Here is a 19608-nt window from a genome sequence, read left to right as displayed (position 1 = left end):
ATAAAGTTCATTATTTTCCATAATGTCATGATGAAAATTTAACATTCATATATTTTAGATTCATCGCACACTAACTGAAATATTTCAGGTCTTTTATTGTCTTAATACAGATGATTGTGGCATACAGCTCATGAAAACCCAAAATTCCTATCTCACAAAATTAGCATATTTTATCCGACCAATAAAAGAAAAGTGTTTTTAATACAAAAAACGTCAACCTTCAAATAATCATGTACAGTTATGCACTCAATACTTGGTCGGGAATCCTTTAGCACAAATGACTGCTTCAATGCGGCGTGGCATGGAGGCAATCAGCCTGTGGCACTGCTGAGGTCTTATGGAGGCCCAGGATGCTTCGATAGCGGCCTTTAGCTCATCCAGAGTGTTGGGTCTTGAGTCTCTCAACGTTCTCTTCACAATATCCCACAGATTCTCTATGGGGTTCAGGTCAGGAGAGTTGGCAGGCCAATTGAGCACAGTGATACCATGGTCAGTAAACCATTTACCAGTGGTTTTGGCACTGTGAGCAGGTGCCAGGTCGTGCTGAAAAATGAAATCTTTATCTCCATAAAGCTTTTCAGCAGATGGAAGCATGAAGTGCTCCAAAATCTCCTGATAGCTAGCTGCATTGACCCTGCCCTTGATAAAACACAGTGGACCAACATCAGCAGCCGACACGGCACCCCAGACCATCACTGACTGTGGGTACTTGACACTGGACTTCTGGCATTTTGGCATTTCCTTCTCCCCAGTCTTCCTCCAGACTCTGGCACCTTGATTTCCGAATGACATGCAGAATTTGCTTTCATCCGAAAAAAGTACTTTGGACCACTGAGCAACAGTCCAGTGCTGCTTCTCTGTAGCCCGGGTCTGGGGAATGCGGCACCTGTAGCCCATTTCCTGCACACGCCTGTGTACGGTGGCTCTGGATGTTTCTACTCCAGACTCAGTCCACCGCTTCCGCAGGTCCCCCAAGGTCTGGAATAGGCCCTTCTCCACAATCTTCCTCAGGGTCCGGTCACCTCTTCTCGTTGTGCAGTATTTTCTGCCACACTTTTTCCTTCCCACAGACTTCCCACTGAGGTGCCTTGATACAGCACTTTGGGAACAGCCTATTCGTTCAGAAATTTATTTCTGTGTCTTACCCTCTTGCTTGAGGGTGTCAATAGTGGCCTTCTGGACAGCAGTCAGGTCGGCAGTCTTACCCATGATTGGGGTTTTGAGTGATGAACCAGGCTGGGAGTTTTAAAGGCCTCAGGAATCTTTTGCAGGTGTTTAGAGTTAACTCGTTGATTCAGATGATTAGGTTCATAGCTCGTTTAGAGACCCTTTTAATGATATGCTAATTTTGTGAGATAGGAATTTTGGGTTTTCATGAGCTGTATGCCAAAATCATCCGTATTAAGACAATAAAAGACCTGAAATATTTCAGTTAGTGTGCAATGAATCTAAAATATATGAATGTTACATTTCCATCATTACATTATGGAAAATAATTAACTTTATCACAATATGCTAATATTTTGAGAAGGACCTGTATGTGTGAAGCTAATCTTTAAGAGAGCTCACATCGGCTGGCCTGACTGTCGGCCCACCTGACCGCAGTGAACTATGCTGGGTGACACACAAAACACAACAGCAATAATCCTGATGGTTATGCCAGACAGGACTAAAGTATTGAGCTGCTGCGCTCTGCATATTCTATGCGGACACAGCGCTCAATGGTTCTTAGAGTATCCACGATGGCGTTGTCGATGCTAACATTCTAGAGAGCAATTATCATCCAAACAACTCAAAATGGGGTCATATGATAAATTATTCCCCTTCAATTTGATCTGCTAAGGTAACCAGAGCTGAATGAAGTTAAAGAAACTCCACCATCCTTTCTAAACTTTGATCTGGCGCAGTAGCTACTCAGGCAGAAGGTACCCAGGAAACAATCATGCTCAGCCAATGAGGATGCAGGTCCAGCCCGTTGACGCTCATTGGTCCCACAGTCATTATGTTGTAAAGTGACATTATGAAATAAATAGGCCATGGGAAAAATTGGCCCTTTTGAAATAAAAGCTGATTTTAAAAAAATGTCATTTTGAAATTAAAAAAACAGCTGGAATTACATAAAAATAGCCTCAACAGAAATTTCAATTATTAGGTAAACATTTTATGTGAAAATTATTTTTATATCATAAAGCTGATTTTAAATGGTAAATGAAATATATTTCATATATTTCAAATGAGCTGATAATTTAATATGGATTCAATTATTTCAGAATTTCGTTATTCAGTCACAATTTCAGTCACATTAAATCATTATGTATTATTTATTGATGTAGATACTTATTTCATAATGTTTAATTTATTTATAAAAATTTTAACACTTTGGCGTTCCATAAATATGATGGCAATTGCTGCCCAATTTCTTAAATATTACGATATTTTCTTTCAATATCTGTATTTGCGTGAAAAGCGTGTCTCAGGCACTTTAAATACAAAATTAAGTGAGCAGCAGTTGGCGAAGTCCGCTTCTCCTCCCTACTCCACTTTACCAAAGGGGGCTTCGAAGTAGTCCGTGAGTATATCCTAAACAGTAGTTTATTTTTCTTAACAACGAATAATTTAGAGTCATTCACTTGTAAAAATAAATAAAACGCGTTTGTTAGTTCAACAGAAACTCTTTTTGTTTAGGCTTGTTGGTGCGCTAGCCAAGGGGCTAGCAAGGAGCGGCCACGTGTTGTCTGATAGCTAATAGCTGTGAAAAGAAAGTTTTCTGCTAAATTAATTTATTGTGTGCTAGTACATGATTTGATTTGATTGACTTTAAAGTTATGGGGTAGGTGTGACCTCTATGATTAAAAATTCTTGGACACCCTCATAAACGGTCAAAAGTAACCCAATTGGAGTGTCATATGTGCCATATTGTGCATGGAGGTTTTCCTATTTTGTGATTTTAAACATCTATAAAGTGGGCCATACCAAATATTGCTGCCTAATGCTGTCAATCAAAATTAGCCTTGGGGGAAAAAGATCTTCAGAAAAGTAAGTAGGCTTATATTGTAACGTGAAATTCTACTAAGTTGACGCTCAGAGTTTCTTAATTTCACGGAGTTTCTATCAGGTGAAATCAGTTTTGACTTTCGCATCAGATTACGTTTTGCTTCCACTATAAAACTCAGGCTCATTTGTTTATAGGAGAGGAGAAGCTCCTAAAGTAGTAAATTACTGTGGGGGCATTGACTTTAATGATTCTGATCGGCGTACTTGAATGCTTTATGATACTGTGATCTCCGTTCTTGACAAGGGAATTCAGATGCCCTACAGTCTGCTCTTGTTGACTGGCTCTCGGTTTGGCTGTGTAATAACTGGATGGGCTCTGCAAATGTAGCTTTTTGATGCACGCAATTCCTGAGCTGAGATGTCGGACGTTAGGTTGTGACGACCAAAATGCTGAGAGGACCATTACTAGTTGCCCTACAAAAGAATGGAAGAAAATATAAATAAAATGCCACTACGTCACAGACCAAAACATAAATTTCGACGAGGATGGGATTCGAACCCACGCGTGCAGAGCACAATGGATTAGCAGTCCATCGCCTTAACCACTCGGCCACCTCGTCACGTACACGTATGCACCGCGGGATAAAAATGACGTTACAACACCCGCGGACTTGTACTCTTCTTGTTTTGATATCACAAGTGATGCCTGGTTCACACGGCACGCTGCCGTGTGTGGTGTGTCAAGAGTGATCTAGTCTACTCGGAAGCACGTCGGAACCGCTCCGACCTCAAATCAGGTTAATACAACACATTGGATAGCCTTGCCATGTCCCGATTTCCTACCGTTTGGAGTGTACGCAGCCTGTTGAATGTGATGTGTAGCCAATGAGAAAGCGAGGTGACAGAAACACGGAAGGGATTTACTTTGAACTCACGTTTGATCTCGAGAGGGTTTGAAATCTGAACGTTTGAGTGAAATCTGTCCGTGTGTGGTGTGTTGTGCTTGTCGTCCGGCTAGACACTGTAGGACCGACCCAGTTACACCTACGATTTTCATCGTCACCTGTAGGGTCTCTCATGTTTTGAAAGTCAGCCGACAATATGAAAGTACCGCAGTGTGAACCAGGCATAAGAAATCGGAAAAAGTTAAATGTGTCTACTTTCTTCTTCTTCTGTGTTATTTTTTGGCAGTTGGCAAATAACTTGAAGATGTGCATTACCGCCACCGACTGGTATGGAGTGTGGTTCTTCGTGGTTTTAAATCTTATTTACTATTACAACAATCAAATTCTATTTATTAATTTAGTGCTTTTGAAAAATCTAATTATAATTTGAATATGTTTGCTACCTAAACGTCTTTGCAAAGTATCTCTCAATATAAAATTGTCTTTAATACCTACAAATTCTCTCCTTGAAATTGTTCTTTCTTGTTCATATTTCTGACACTTCAATATTACATGTTCTATTGTTTCCTCCTCTCCACAATAATCACATTTTCCTGTATTATGTTTCTTTATCTTGAACAATGTAGAATTAAGTCCTGTATGTCCTAGTCTTAATCTTGTAATTCATCTTTCCTCTTTTCTACTCCTTCTTCCTGTTCTTACTTCTCCTACTATCTTGTTGATTCTGTAAAACCATCTTCCTTTCTTTTCTTCATCCCACCTTTTTTGCCACTCTTTCCTGATTCTCTGTTTAATTATATTTCTTGCCACTGACCTACTAATATTTATTATAAAGCTAATGTTGTTTTGTGTTGCCTTCTTTGCTATCCTGTCCGCCTTCTCATTCCCTCCAACTCCTACATGTGCTGGTACCCATAAAAACACTAATATTAATCCCATTCTTTGTATTCTAAATAAAGTATGTTTTATTTCCAACAAAATGTCTGGTCTACCCTCTGAATGATTATGTTTTAAACTTAATAATGCTGAACTTGAATCTGAACAAACGATTGTTTTTGTGCCTACTTTCTGGTTGGTTAAACCTTACATCAACTACAAAATACGACCTTCTCATTGGTTGAAAGGCGGGGCTAGCGCTGAATGGGCACAGGAAGTGAACAGCGTGAGATTGCACTTTGACGTTAGACGCAGACGTTAGCAGTTTTAAGGTAACGGATTTTTCAGTTTCATGTGGATCTTTTAAATCGCGTATTAATTAGAAGCCAAACGTGTATGTGATTGTTTTCACGTATGCTTGAAACCCAAGATATGATGTATTAATTTTATATCAGTGGGTTTGTACTCCAAAGATTGCAGTTTTTAGCCGCTAGGAGCTAATGCTCACATTGTTAACTCTCGCCTTTACTTAACATGTACTTTAAAAAAAAGACTTCAGTCGCGTGGGTTGCTTAAAGAAGCGGTACTCACGATAATTATCGAAAACGAAGGCAATTTCGAAATATTTTTCCAGATTGGTTCCTCTTAAACATATCTCATGGTGAAACAGCTGGCTCCAAAGCCCTTGTATGCTTGGTGCAATAAATCTGTTAGTCTTTGTGTTCTCCTTCATGCTTCTAAAGTATCCTTAAAGAATTTCAGGTTTAGAAAGAAAGCTGCAGACATTTTCTATTATGAATTATTATTAGATAAATAACTAGCAGCTTGATGGCAGCAATTAAAGCACCTTGAATTAGCTGAATTCTCACATCTTATTGCATAAAAAATGTGCTGTTTATTAAGAGAAATCAGCCTCTAAATTTATGAGCTAATTTATTGAAAGGAAGTATTTTTTTTGCTGCTTTGTCGAGTAAAACTCCATGGAAATATACACGCAAAATGTCCATGTGTCAAGGTATTTCACTTTTGATTTTGATTTTATAGCAAAGCATCAGTGTAATGTGAGCCATTTAATATCGTATATTTGGGGAACCAGATCACAGTAAGCTTAGTTCCATAAAGATACATTCAGAACTCATCTTACTTTAACATGGTTGCAATCCCACTAAATATAATGCCTATTTATGCTTCATTTTATCTTATGAAACAGCTAGTAATGAGAAGTGTACTATAGTTTAAATTTATGGGAAATAATGTTACAGAATAAAAAGCATCAATTTTAGTTTCTTATAATCAAGGCATTAGATTATGACCTTTTAAAGTTTTGGCAATGTGATGTTCGGCTATGTCTTTTACCAGAGCTCTATGAAATCTGTTTTATTCTTAATTCATTTATTTCAAATTTTTTTATTTATTTTGAATGCAATGTTTTACAAGTAGACTCAATGTAGATGCCTAAAAAGAATTTTATTCATAAACTTCATTAAAACATTTAAATCTATTGGGATTAAATTATGGGATTAAATGTGTTCATGAATCTCTTTACACCCTGCCTATCAGCATTTTATGGATGTTTTTGTAAAAGAAAAGTAGGAAACACCTTTTAAGATAGGACTTAAAAAACTTATAGACATGTAGATAAAAATGTCAAATATTACCTTAGAATGTGCCATGGTTGACAATAGTATTGTGACTGTTTATCTTACCTCTCTCATGAGTGATTTTATTTTTTTGTTTGTTTTTTGTGGCGATTAATATTTTGTCCCCACAGGCGAACCCGCTCTGTTTCAACATGGGGTTAACTGAGTGTAAAAGGGTTGCCATTAAATTCTAACTGTACTCGTTTACAGCCCTTCTGTAAGCGAGCATCTCATTCTGTTGACGGTCCCTGTATAGTTGAGCAGTGATGTGACTCGTTGATAGTTCAACTTGTAAGATTGTTTTTTTTTTTCTGGTACTGCCAGTTAATCCTGTTGTGTTTTACTTTCACAATCTGTTTTACTGCCCTTAAGATGCTGAAAGCAAAGAGGTGTGCTTTTAGAACTTTGTGAGCAAATATATTAGTTTGGCAGTCTCGGCTAAGTGATAATGGGGACATTACTTGGGTAAATTCATAGTTCCTCCATCGGTCAAGGCGTCATTGGGTAGGACATCCACCTTGACTTATTTTGTATTTGTGATTTATTTTTCCTACGTTTGTCTTTCCTTTTTTCACTTTTTTGCAGTACCTTATTAGCGTTACTCACTTCCTTTGAACAAAGATGGTGGATTCTCAGTATTACCTCCCCAATGACATTGGGATCTCAGCTCTTGACTGCCATGAGGCCTTTCGTCTGCTGTCACCTCGGGAGAAGAAGTATGCCCACTATCTGTCACGGGCCGCTTGGTAAGTTACAAACCTCTGGGTGGAGCCAGGCAGAAAAGACTGACAGAAGGTTAATCAGTCAAAGGAAAAAAGGCCATATTTAGGTGCTGAAATTGACTGGAGTTAGGCAAACTGAAAATTGTAACCTCAGTGATTAAACTATTTTTTGTGTGTGTGTGTGTTAGGTACGGTGGTCTGGTGGTGCTACTGCAGACATCTCCAGAGTCTGCAAACATCTTTGTCCTGCTGCAGAGAATTTTCAGGAAGCAGACTCCAGAACAGCTGGAGGACGTTGCTAAAGCAGCTGGTCTGAGCTCTGATGAGTACCAGGTGCATAGTCATATATTTTATAGCTGTTTTCAGTACAATCATTACAAAATGTTTCCTTTATATGAAACAGCATTTTTCTGCATGTTATCTGTAGGCCTTCTTAGTGTATGCTGCTGGTCTATATGCAAACATGGGCAACTACAAGTCTTTTGGAGACACCAAATTCATTCCAAATCTACCAAAGGTAAACAAACAAATAATAAAATGTTGGTTGTAAATGTAGTTCATCTGCTTTATAATCACTTTGAAAGGAGGTTATGAATTTAGTGCATACCTGAGCGGTGCACATCTGTTGAATGTTTATCCAGGACAAGCTGGAGGCTCTGGTGAGGGCCAGCCAAGCGTTTCAGGAGAATCCCACTGCGATGGAGGCTCTGTGGAACAGCAGCTCATGTCTGATTTACTCCCTGGAAGAGAGACAGAAACAGCTTGGGCTGGGCAATAAGGTGTTTTTTTTTTTTAACACAGATTCATTCTATTTTCTCAGGTGAAATCATTTTGCATTGTACAAAGAAAACATATTTAATAACAGTTTATGTTTTAGTCCATTCTCTATTGATTCCCTCTAACGTTTTTTTTTGCATGCAGTTAATTTTCCCAAAGAAATGAAACATTTGAGTCACATGTAAAGAGGTTCTGTTCTTGCTCTGGGTTCTGTTATTCCCATAGTTTTTGTTTTTGCCTTTGTTGGTTCTAATGCTACAGGAGAGCCCAGCTGGGGAACTGTGCTGTCCTACAAAGGGATGACTCTGAATAATATATATAAAAAAATTATATATATATATATTTTTTTTTTCTGTCTATTTTTAGGGGATTACTACATATTTCTCAGGAAACTGCTGTCTGGAGGATGCTGAGCTGGCTCAGAGGTTTTTGGACTCAAAAGTGAGCAAATCCATTTTAAAATTAAGTATTTTTTATCCATCATTCTGCTTTTTTTTTTCTCCTGTCATATCCTGCGATCTATAACATTTTTGTATCTTTGACCTCTCACATCTAATCTAGAGATGAAAAACACATTTGTTTCTACTTTCTTCATATAAAAAGTGATAACAGTAAAATTGTTAGTTTGAATAAAGCAAACGTTGACCAATTACCCACACCTGATAATGTTATATCCAGTGTATCTGAACATATTAAAAGTTTTTCGACAAGACATTTTCATACTAAAAACAGTGTTTTTAACTTGGTATAACTTCCAAATTAAAGAGTGGACCTGGCAGCGTTCGGGTATGGTGTGTTCACTCATTCCTGATCTCATCTCTTGTTGCGATATCAGTCGTGTGCATTCAAAGATGAGAATCAGTTATTGTTTAATCTGTTCAACCTTCTTCTTGTTGCTTGTGTCCAGAAACTCTCTGCTTATAACACACGTCTGTTCAAGAGGGACAATGGAGGAAAACCCTGTTATGAGGTGCGCTTGGCTTCGGCTGTTCAAAAAGGTCAGAACTGGTGGAAAATGACAACTGACATTATCATTAGTGACATAAATTGAGTGATTTATGTAATACGTTAAATGTAGAGGTTGCATAAAAAATGTCCTTTATTACCTGACAGACTGTGCGGTTGATGGGGAGTGTGAGTCGTCCTGTGGCAGCTTCAACTTTGAAGACAAAGAGTTCATTGTTAAGCGGGGAGACTATAGTCCTCTAATGGAAAAAGTTTGCCATTACCTTCAACAAGCCCAGGTGAGACAGGAAAAGAAACTATTGGCCATAAATCACCTGGTTTTATGTTTTTAGCTTTTTTGACAGTGACAAAAAAGCTTTTCTCCTTTTAGAATGAGACAAGCTTATATGTAAAAAAATAATGATATCCAATTTATAAAAAATAGTAACTGAAGTGATCATTTCTCAGACTAACATCAGTTCTGTCACTGGTTGATGTTAACATTATTCCTAATAGGCCAGTTACAGTCAACAAAGCTCAGTTCCCAGTAATAGTCTATATCTGTTCACCACTATTGTACTTGAAAGTTAATTAATTACATCATCACCCCAGAACAAAGAGAGCATTGATGGTAAAAAGGATTTCATGTTGACTTTAGTTGATAATTTATGCAGGTAAATATATATATATTACAAAACCAATGCAATGAAGCATCCCAAGGTTATTATTTTAGGGTTCCCATAAAGTCTTAATGTCTGGAAAAGAATAAAATTTTCCTTTATCATTTTACAAACATGGAAAGGGGGCAGTAAAGTATGGAAAATCTAGATAATTATTCAATTATCTAAAAAATCCAAATCAGAAATTTGTAAAAGAGATTGATTTATTTTTAAATTAGTGTTTAATACCTATGATTTAGAGGTATAAATCTAGATTAAATAGATTTAATTTATGACTACAGTTTAAAAATTTGTCAAACATATTGATAGTTAGTGCTTCTGAGTTACTGAGAAGCCAGAGATAAATGGATTCATTCAGAAATAAAAAGGTCACAAGACAAATCATTAGCCAACATCAGCATCGTGCTGTTTTATTATTTAAACAACTGATGTTGTAAAACCCGACAGGTAAATGTTTCAAATTCAAACGTGTAGAACATCGAGTTTGTGGCATTTTGAGATGGAAACTGAAGGAAGCTTGAAATAACAGCCTTTGAATGAACAGAAGGATGCAGTTGATTATGCTGCTTTAATTGGAAAGTTGTTGAGTGTATAAGAGATTTGTTTACCTCAGAGTGTTTTTCCTTTCTGCTTTCCTAATTCCGCTTGTATGTACTGATATCAAACAGGCCTATGCTGCTAATGAGAACCAGAAGAAGATGCTGGAAGAGTACCGGCGCAGTTTCGAATTTGGTTCTATCGAGGCCCATAAGGAGGGATCGCGGTATTGGATCAAGGACAAGGGCCCAATTGTTGAGAGGTGATAGACAGACTGAAATGATTTACAGTTTTAGTGGTCATGACATGACCTTACAGATGATATCAGAGTTTCTTACATGAAATTTGTATCATTTGTGACTTCCAAGTTGTTGCTGTGTACAAAACGCTGTAACCATGACAGTCTTTACTTTCGTTAACGTTCACTTCCTCATTGAGCTTGTTTAAATACGTTTTTTATTGGGCGCACACTTTCAACATCGACCTTTGGCCTAACTACAATCATTGCCTCTTTCTTTATTGACCTCTTAAACGTTTGTCCCTCTCTGCTCCTCATCCCTCTTCACTTTCTCACAGTTATATAGGTTTCATCGAGAGCTACAGAGACCCATTTGGCTCCAGAGGAGAGTTTGAAGGTAACTACAAAGCTGTCTGATAATACCTCTCTCTTAAAAACCTGGCTGACCTACTTGAAATTAGTTCTTAACCACATATTTGCTTCAGCAGCGTTAGATGATAATTTGGGGTTTGATGCTACTACCCTGTGGAACCGGTCATTTAAACCCTTACCTTTTTAAACCAGGTTTTCCAGTGATGTACGTAGTAGAAATAAAACAAATGTTAAAACAAAAAATGAACATGTTTTGAAAAAGTTGGAGTCGTATTAAAATGACCCAAAGAAGAAATCCAGCTTTCTAACCCACAGACCCTGTTCAGATCTTCTACTGACAATCATCCTGGTGACTGCAGATATAAATAGACAAGCCTTACAACAGCCATTTAAATCTCTCTTGAGGGCTCTGGGTCAATGATTCAATCAGATTTAGTGTGTAATTTAATTGTTATCACACCCTTTTCCCAATTATTTTGGTTGTAATGGACTTTTATGAAATGTGACAGATTAGGTCCCCTGATCAAAGCAAAATAACTCAGAAAGACCACCTGATGTTAGATATAATTTATTGGAGTCATAAAACTCCCTTTACTTATAGTAGATCATTAAAAAATACTTGAAGTTGTTGGTTGTCAAAGCAGGGGTGAAACGTCTCCTCAGGTGGGCACGGCTCTATTTTATACCCAAAACAGTTTAGTACAAAATGATCAGAACTACGAAGTCACATTGGAGAGAAATGACCAGCACCTTTCCTCAGCAATCAAGATTTTTGTTACCTGCGTTACATGCAAAAAAAAACCTATAGCCACGTCACTCAGTAGGCTGAGTAACTTACAGGACATCAGCAGGTCTACTGATGTTTCTGTGACATCAAAGATACGTTTAATAACAATATTCAAACAATACCTTGCTGGAGATTCACTTGATTTGCATTTTTTGCGACAGAAATCTTGACGAACCTAATAATGTAGCTTAATAGTTGCGATATAAGAGAAATAATGAGGAATAAATAGCTAAGCGTGGCTATTTTCACCAGTAAAACGTCTTGCTGGCTGTTTTCCTTTTAAACGCTGTTATCGAGCTCATGGTGCTATGTTAAAGCAAGTAAAAATGCTACACGGCACTGTAGAGCTCATATTCTGATTCACGGGGGCATTTTACAGTAGCGGGAAGCCTCCCATTGTCCCCAGAAACAATCAGAATAAACATCCTACTGCAGAGAAAACGTAGTCACCCACCCTGCGTCTCAGAATCCACTGATCAATATAATTTATGACAGATCATTTGTTACTAATGAAGAGACTGGCCAAAAGTTTGTTTATTAAAACAAGTAATAGAAAAAACGTTTTTTCTGTTGAATATATCACCTATTTTAATACGAAACTTGTTTAACCATTTTAATGTCCCCAGCAGTCGGATCCACCTTAAGTGCTAATTCCTGCCTCTCCATCCAGAATAAAAGTTAAAATTTAGAGCATCTTAATGTTAAAGTTTAGAGCATGATTAGAAAACTGAGGCTCAGTTGCTCTCGAATCGAAGGTCCAACTTTTTAATTCCGTGGAAATCTCCTCAGGCGAGTTACTGAACCGAGCTCTAGATTGATGTATTCATTGGTGCTATGCTTTGTAGAACCTAAAGAAAGCCTAAAGTGTGTGTATTGCATCTAACTTTGAGTTGTGACCTTGCTTTTAGGATTTGTTGCCGTCGTGAACAAGGCGATGAGCGAGCGTTTTGGAAAGTTGGTGAGTTCAGCAGAAGTCCTGCTTCCCGAGCTGCCCTGGCCCCAGGAGTTTGAAAAAGACAAGTTCCTTAAACCTGACTTCACCTCCCTGGATGTTCTCACGTTCGCTGGGAGTGGAATTCCAGCTGGGATTAACATCCCAAACTGTAGGTGCACAGAGAGTCGGAGCTAATTTTGGTTCTGCGGGTCAGTTCTTCTTTTCCTTTTGTTTTTTAAAAAGCCTTGAACGAATTGTGTTTTCTTTGTGGATACAGATGATGACATCAGGCAGTCAGAGGGCTTTAAAAATGTGTCACTTGGGAATGTGCTGGCTGTCGCCTACGCCACACAAAAAGAAAAACTCACCTTCCTTGAAGAGAACGACAAGGTAGCAGCCTCTCCTTGCTCATACATAGTGTGTCTCCTTAAGGATTTCCATAAGTATGAGGTCACTGTGTCTGAACGGATGCTTCTATGTTATTTTTTGCCTCAGGATTTGTTCATTAAACTGAAGGGGCCATCCTTTGAGGTGCAGGTTGGTCTTCATGAGCTCCTGGGTCATGGAAGTGGCAAGCTCTTTGTCCAGGTCAGTCAAACTCTTGTGCAATACTTTAGTTATACACTCAGATCAGCTAATTTTTTCTCTCCAGTGTATAAATCAGAAATGAGAGAGATTGTTGTGTAAGGAATGAAAAATGGATTCTTCCTTGTTTACGGATCTAAGGATGACCATGGCAAATTCAACTTCGATCAGAGTAAGGTGGTCAACCCAGAGACGGGGGAAAAGGTGAGTTTCACATGATTGTGCCGAGATTTCTGACTGTATAATAACCCTCATTACTAACTGTGGTCGGGGCATGAAAGCTAAAGATGTCCCATTACCTCACAGGTGTCCAGTTGGTATCGGGGCAGTGAGACCTGGGACAGTAAATTCTCCACCATTGCTTCTTCTTATGAAGAATGCCGAGCAGAATGTGTCGGCCTCTATCTATGCCTGAACAAGCAAGCGCTGAGGTATATTTTGAACTGTAGTATAATGTACCTTATATGTATCTGTTGAAATTACTTGACAATTTAGATTCTAAAGGTAACAGCATTTTTATATTAGTGTTATTGTCAGAGTAAAAAGAAAGTTCACCGTCTTTCAGTTCTAGCGTTTTCCGTATCAGGACATAAGCCACCAAAGGTATTTGATTTATGGATCATCAGCATATGTGACCACCTTTATAAAAGCAGAGTTTCAATGGTCTTCATCTTACAGGTGTGTGTTGAAACAAAGAAGGTAAATCAACAATAACTTTAGAGGAGTCATTTCTACCACCCCTCAGCCAGTGTTGTCAATTTAAAGTCCTCCATTTTACTGAGCGAAAGATTGCTTACACAATAGAGAGCATGTGACACTGTTGCCAATCTACGCAGGAGTGGATGTCCCACCAAATTCACTCCAAGATCAGAATGTCGAATGTCCAGCGATATGTTAAAAACCCCAAAGCTCCATCTCTGACTCAACAGGCCTTAGTTTGCATGCCCAATGTGAAAATTAATGATGGTAAAATTTGAAAAAGAATGGCTTGTTTCCAAGAATGCAAGGAGAAGTTACGATGGCCCAGTCAAAGTCCAGGACTCAACCTGACTGAAAAGCCTTGTCGAGTGTGTTTTTGTACACCTGTGCACATTTAAATGTTTGTAGAACCAGGACAACTGGACCTTTTTATGCTCTGATATGCAAAAACCCGAGATCTGAAAGAGGATCAACTTTCGATCTAACATGACTACTTCTGACAAACGTCTTAATAAGCTCATAAACAAACGAACATTTAAAAATGAAACATTTCTTTTCATTCCTATTTTGTGGTGGCTCATCCCCCTGAAGGAGGCCAACATGCCCTTACATGTATGTGTCTGTTTCAGTATTTTTGGCCATGACGCACAGGATGCTGAAGATGTGGTCTACATCAACTGGCTGAGCATGGTCAGAGCTGGACTTTTGGGTCTGGAGTTCTACACGCCTGAGAGCAAGAGCTGGAGACAGGTAATCCATCTACCTGAGGTGCAGCTGTAGTTGCCTTTACTTTGTTTTCAACATTTCAGTCCTAAAGATATCTGGTGTTTATATAAAATGTCATCTTACACGTAATTTAGCATGTCTTTCCTAGGATTCGTTTGCAGTGTCTGTGATGTTTTACGCTTTGTTTATGTTAAGTCAGACTTTGTGCTCACATGATTGTCAGAAGATGTATTCAGTATGTTACCTTATATCTGTCTGCCTCAGGCTCACATGCAGGCCCGATTCGTGATCCTGCGTGTTCTGCTGGAGGCGGGAGAAGGCCTGGTGGGCTTGGAGGAGGTGACTGGGCAGGACGGCAAGCCCGACGCACGAATCACACTGGACCAGAGCAAGATCGGCACTGTGGGCAAGAACGCCATCCATAGTTTCCTCTGTAAACTGCAGGTACGTCCAGTTATGAGACATACACAACAGCTATACTATACACCATTTGTTTTCAAGTTTATAGGAAATTAAGGAAGAAAAACTTTAATCATCAGTTGGAGTGCCTTGTGAAAATGATTCATTCCCCCCTGAACTTCTTGACATTTTGTGACATTATAAACACAAATAGATTGTATTTTATTTGGATTATATGCAATAGAAAAAAAACAAAGTAGTGCCAGATTGTCAAGCAGGGAGAAAATTATATGATAAATGTTAGGGTTTTTATTGTCAAATAATATAAAATGTGGCATCCTAAACCATTAAATTGTAGCGGTGGTTGAGTGTTTAGGGTAGTTGTCATGTTGGAACATGAACCTCCGCTCCAGCCTCAGCTATTCTGCAGCTTCAAATAGGTCTTCTTCCTGAATTTTCATGTATTTAGCTCTACCCATCTACCCCTCTATTAACTCTGACTGTGATGTGCAATGTTCACTTTCTGCCAAACAGGCCACAAAATCTTAATTTTGGCCTCAACTGACCAGTGCACGTTCCTTGACCCGTTTGCTGGGGCCCCTACATGGCTTGTGGCTAACTGCTAACTGGACACCTTTTTTTCCCATTCATTCATTCATACTTCTATACAGCTTATTCCATAGTGGGCCTTTTTTTCCATTTCAGCAAAATAGATTGAACTTCGCTCTGTGAGATGTTTAAAGCTTAAAACTATGTTTTAGAACCTCACTCTATTAAACTTCTTCATTAAGCTTTATCCCTGACCTGTGTCACCTATGTCATGTGTTTCTTATCCTTTATTATTCTGTTTGTTTACTAATGTTCTAGAACAACCTCTGCTGCCTTAACAGAATAGCTAGATGTATTTACTATTTAGATGCCTTCTGAAGGGAATTTGTTGTACTTTTATTTTTGAAGTATTGTAGTAAAAGGGGGCTGAATACAAAAACATGCCACACTTTTTAGATTATTTGTAATAAGGTTGGAAAACCTTATTAATGATGCATAATAAGGAAAACAAAACCAACTGTTGCGTCTTTTAGTTAGTGAAGAAGTGCAAGATAAAGGTGCAAACATAAGTCGTAATGTCAGCTTCAAAGAGAGGTTCTGTGAAATGATCCTGAGGTTTCTACGTATTGTCTAATCTAAGCCACAGCCACATAATTTCTTAAGTGTTACTATTAATCTTCTCTGTTTAATTGCCCTGTTGAAATCTAAATCCAACAAATGCCTAATTTGATCCCACCCATTTTCAGGTCTTTAAGTCAACGGCTGATGTGGAAGGTGGCAGGGCTCTCTATGAGGGTTACTCCACTGTCAGCGACACGGGAGCTCACAACTTCCTGCGTCTGCGTGAGACCGTGCTGCTGCGCAAAGAAGCTCGCAAAATGTTTGTTCAGGCCAACACCAGAATCAGTGGTAAGTAGCTAGAGTTCAGTGACACAAACATGAGTCCGATTAGAGGTCAATTAAATGCTTAGGAGAGACTCAAAAAATAAATTATTGCATCCAGTGCTATAAAGACAAACATGACATTTTCAATGCCAATATATTATGGCTACAATGCTGCCAAATCCTGATGATTGATTGTTTATTAATTCCCATCATTCAACTTGCATTTACTCTGTGGGGTTTCCAGGGGAGAATGTTGAGCTGGTGGAATATGAAGGCAGTGCAGCAGGTTTGATTCGCTCCTTCACCGAACGCTTCCAAGATGACGCAGAGCAACTGGAAGCCACCCTTTTGGATCTGAGCAAAACAGATGCCTCCTGCTGGTGTTGATGAATGATTGGCTCCACAGGTTTGAAAAGTAACTATGAAAGTCAGTTGTTATGTACTGAAAAGTCAGAAAGAGTTTAGAGAAGGCTGTGAAAACATCAATTCTTAAACCAAGTAAGCTGTAGGAATCAGTTTTGTTTTTTTGTTTTTTTTGCATTATGTTGGATTTTCGAAGTGTGCTTGATCATATTCAGGCAAATACAAATGCACTGATTTGTAATGCAACAAAGCTCTTTGTAAAAGGCACTCGGAACACGTTTTCTAATGAGAAGTATAAGATGCGACCTGGAAATGAAACGGATTCTTAAATAAGGTTTTCTTTTGTCATGGCATTTGACATTCTGTACCTGAACTGATTTTGATGGTTAAGTTGTGGCTACAAATAAAAACGAAATGTGTCTGACTTTTGTGTTGATTATTTTTACAGGTTTTAACAGTTATCTTCCTGAAAGCAAGTTTCACAAAAAGCATAAATAAAATGTCAGACGCTTTTCTCCTAAGCTTCCTGCTTGCTTGCATTCTTTTACTCCTAACTTTTTATCTCTTAGCCAAAATTACGGAAATATTGGACTAAAACTACTTCTTACCAGCGACTCCCGAGGATTATTATTATTTTTATTTTATTTTTTTCTAAAGGATTTTGATGTTTTTATAATCGAACTCCAAAGAAGGACAAGTTAACACCAGCTAATCAGCACAAAATGCCTCCCTTCACCACAGAGGACTTTGACAAACTTTTACAGAAATTGGCTGTTTTGGAAATTAAAATCCAGCGACTAGAAGTGAATGTGGAGATGAATATGGGGTACAGCGATGATTCAACTCTGCCTGTGATCCCAAACAGTGACAGCCAGCTCAACAACTCACCCGGCAATCAGAACACTGAGAATAAACCTACCTGCAGACCCCCCTGGCATGTTTTAGGCGTATGCCCAAAAAATCAAGGTGGACGACTCACTGGAAGATCCCAACAATTAAATAAATTAGAATGGCCGGAATTACAGAGAAATATCCCCGTTTCCCCTGGGAAAAGGAGACTTCGACAGCGAGATGCTGTCCCAACAACTGATAGGAGTGAGACAGCTGGAAATAATGGAATTCCCCTCCAAAACATATTTACTCCACTACAGAACGAAAACCAGGGAAATGATCCATCTTCTGAGAACAATAAAAGGTTTGAGAACAACCTTCACTGTAAACAGTCTTCTCCTAAGCTGCCAGAGAAAGAGCGCCCCACCAGACCAAAAACCCTAATAGTGGGCAACACGGCTGTGGATGGGATTAAAAACTTCTGCAACAAGAAAAACACAGAAGTTATGATTGGTACCAGTAATGTGGTGTACGATATAACTGATGTTGCCCTATCTGACTACTTTTCTGTTATTTTTGAAAGCATCATCTGCAATGACTCAGTTTGCCAAAGAGACATGATAAGAAAACGTATCTTTAAGGACGGTGCTGCTGAAACCTTTAACCAGATTTACTCTTCTACCTCCACTTTGCCCTGTAACACTGTAGATGAGCTGGTAGAAAACTTTCATTCTAAAATCTCAGACATCATTAATTCAATTGCTCCAATTAAAGTGAAAGTCGTTTCTGGGAAGAAAATGTCTTCGTGTAGAAGTGCTCCACCAGTCAGAAGTGAAAAAAAGGCTGAACGCAGGTGGCGAAAGATTGGACTCCAGGTTCACTATATGATCTATAAAGAGAGACTATACAGATATAACCTACAACTGAAAAATGTAAGGGAATCTTTCGTTTCTGATCATCAGCAAAAACATTAACAATGCTCGTGCATTATTTGCCACGGTCGACAGGTTAACAAACCCTCCTGTAACTTTAGCATCTGAACTCCATTCTACCAGGGCCTGCAATGAATTTGCTAAATTCTACACTGAAAAAACCCAAAAGATCAGAGGGGCAGTCAGCATATCCACACCAACTCCAGTACCAAGGTTGTCTCCAACTAGAACTGATTTCGACAAAATTTCCCAATTTCACCAAATAAACTACAAAAACTTAGAAGAAATCGTATAGCAACTAAGCTCTTCTTCCTGCTGTCTCGATGTTTTACCCACAGCTTTCCTTAAGAAAGCTTTGCCTGTAATAACATCTGATTTAACTCAAATAATAAACACATCCCTTTTGTCAGGTGTTTTTCCCCAGGCCCTGAAAACAGCAATTATCAAACCTCTATTGAAAAAGAGCAACTTGGGCAAGCTGCTACTACAGAACTACAGGCCCATATCAAACCTCCCCTTCATCAGCAAGATTATTGAAAAAGCTTAATTTCAGCAGTTAAACAACTTCCTAACAATGAACAACCGCTTCAATGTCTTCCAGTCAGGCTTCCTGCTCACCGCAGAGACTTCTCTTGTCAAGGTGTTCAATGACATCCGTATAAATGCAGACTGTGGAAGAACCACAGTGCTGTTATAATTGGACATTAGTGCAGCATTCGACACTGTTGATCACTACATTTTATTAGAGCGCCTGGAAAACTGGGTCGGCCTTTCTAGTACAGCACTCAACTGTTTTAAATCCTACTTGAACGACAGGGACTTTTTTGTGTCAGTAGGTAACTTTACATCAGAGACCACAAAAATCACATGTGGCGTTCCCCAAGGGTCCATCTTAGGGCCCCTCCTATTCAATATCTACATGCTCCCCCTAACTCAGATTTTAATAAACAACAACGTAAGTTATCATAACTATGCAGACGACACACAGCTATACGTTACGATGTCACCAGGTGACTATGAACCCTTTCAAGCGCTGGGTAAATGCTTAGAAGAAATCAATGCATGGATGGGCCTAAATTTTCTTCAGCTGAATCAAAACAAAACTGAAGTAATAATCTTTGGACCAAAGGAAGAGCGTTTAAAAGTTAGCACACAGCTTCAGTTAATACAGCTAGAAACCACCAGTCAGGCTCGAAACCTGGGTGTAGTGATGGACTCAGACCTGAACCTTC

General features: G+C 38.7%; 1 protein-coding gene and 1 non-coding gene across 4 annotated transcripts; one reads left to right on the top strand and one right to left on the bottom strand.

Moving 5' to 3' along the window:
• Positions 1 to 2459: 2459 nt before the first annotated feature.
• Positions 2460 to 17037, top strand: dpp3 (dipeptidyl-peptidase 3). 3 transcript variants are annotated; one of them, XM_047378376.1, is made up of 19 exons: positions 2460 to 2569; positions 7001 to 7161; positions 7326 to 7470; positions 7565 to 7654; positions 7779 to 7916; positions 8281 to 8355; positions 8822 to 8912; positions 9028 to 9158; positions 10208 to 10338; positions 10653 to 10711; positions 12382 to 12576; positions 12685 to 12797; positions 12903 to 12995; positions 13134 to 13196; positions 13299 to 13423; positions 14321 to 14441; positions 14682 to 14861; positions 16112 to 16274; positions 16495 to 17037. In XM_047378376.1, the coding sequence occupies exons 2-19, from the start codon at positions 7037 to 7039 to the stop codon at positions 16635 to 16637; spliced, it is 2181 nt and encodes a 726-aa protein (XP_047234332.1). In that variant the 5' UTR covers positions 2460 to 2569; positions 7001 to 7036; the 3' UTR covers positions 16638 to 17037. The 3 variants fall into 3 exon arrangements, with proteins under 3 accessions (XP_047234332.1, XP_047234331.1, XP_047234330.1); XM_047378375.1 differs by lacking the exon at positions 2460 to 2569 and adding an exon at positions 3664 to 3791; XM_047378374.1 differs by lacking the exon at positions 2460 to 2569 and adding an exon at positions 4959 to 5107.
• On the bottom strand, positions 3533 to 3614 carry trnas-gcu. The gene has a single exon. It is a non-coding gene; the product is annotated as a tRNA-Ser (tRNA).
• Positions 17038 to 19608: the final 2571 nt, after the last annotated feature.

Source organism: Girardinichthys multiradiatus, chromosome 11 (assembly GCF_021462225.1).
Source record: "Girardinichthys multiradiatus isolate DD_20200921_A chromosome 11, DD_fGirMul_XY1, whole genome shotgun sequence".
In the NCBI taxonomy this organism is placed as follows: domain Eukaryota; kingdom Metazoa; phylum Chordata; class Actinopteri; order Cyprinodontiformes; family Goodeidae; genus Girardinichthys; species Girardinichthys multiradiatus.
Note: the sequence above shows the minus strand (reverse complement) of the source record. Positions and strands in the feature narration are given on the sequence as shown.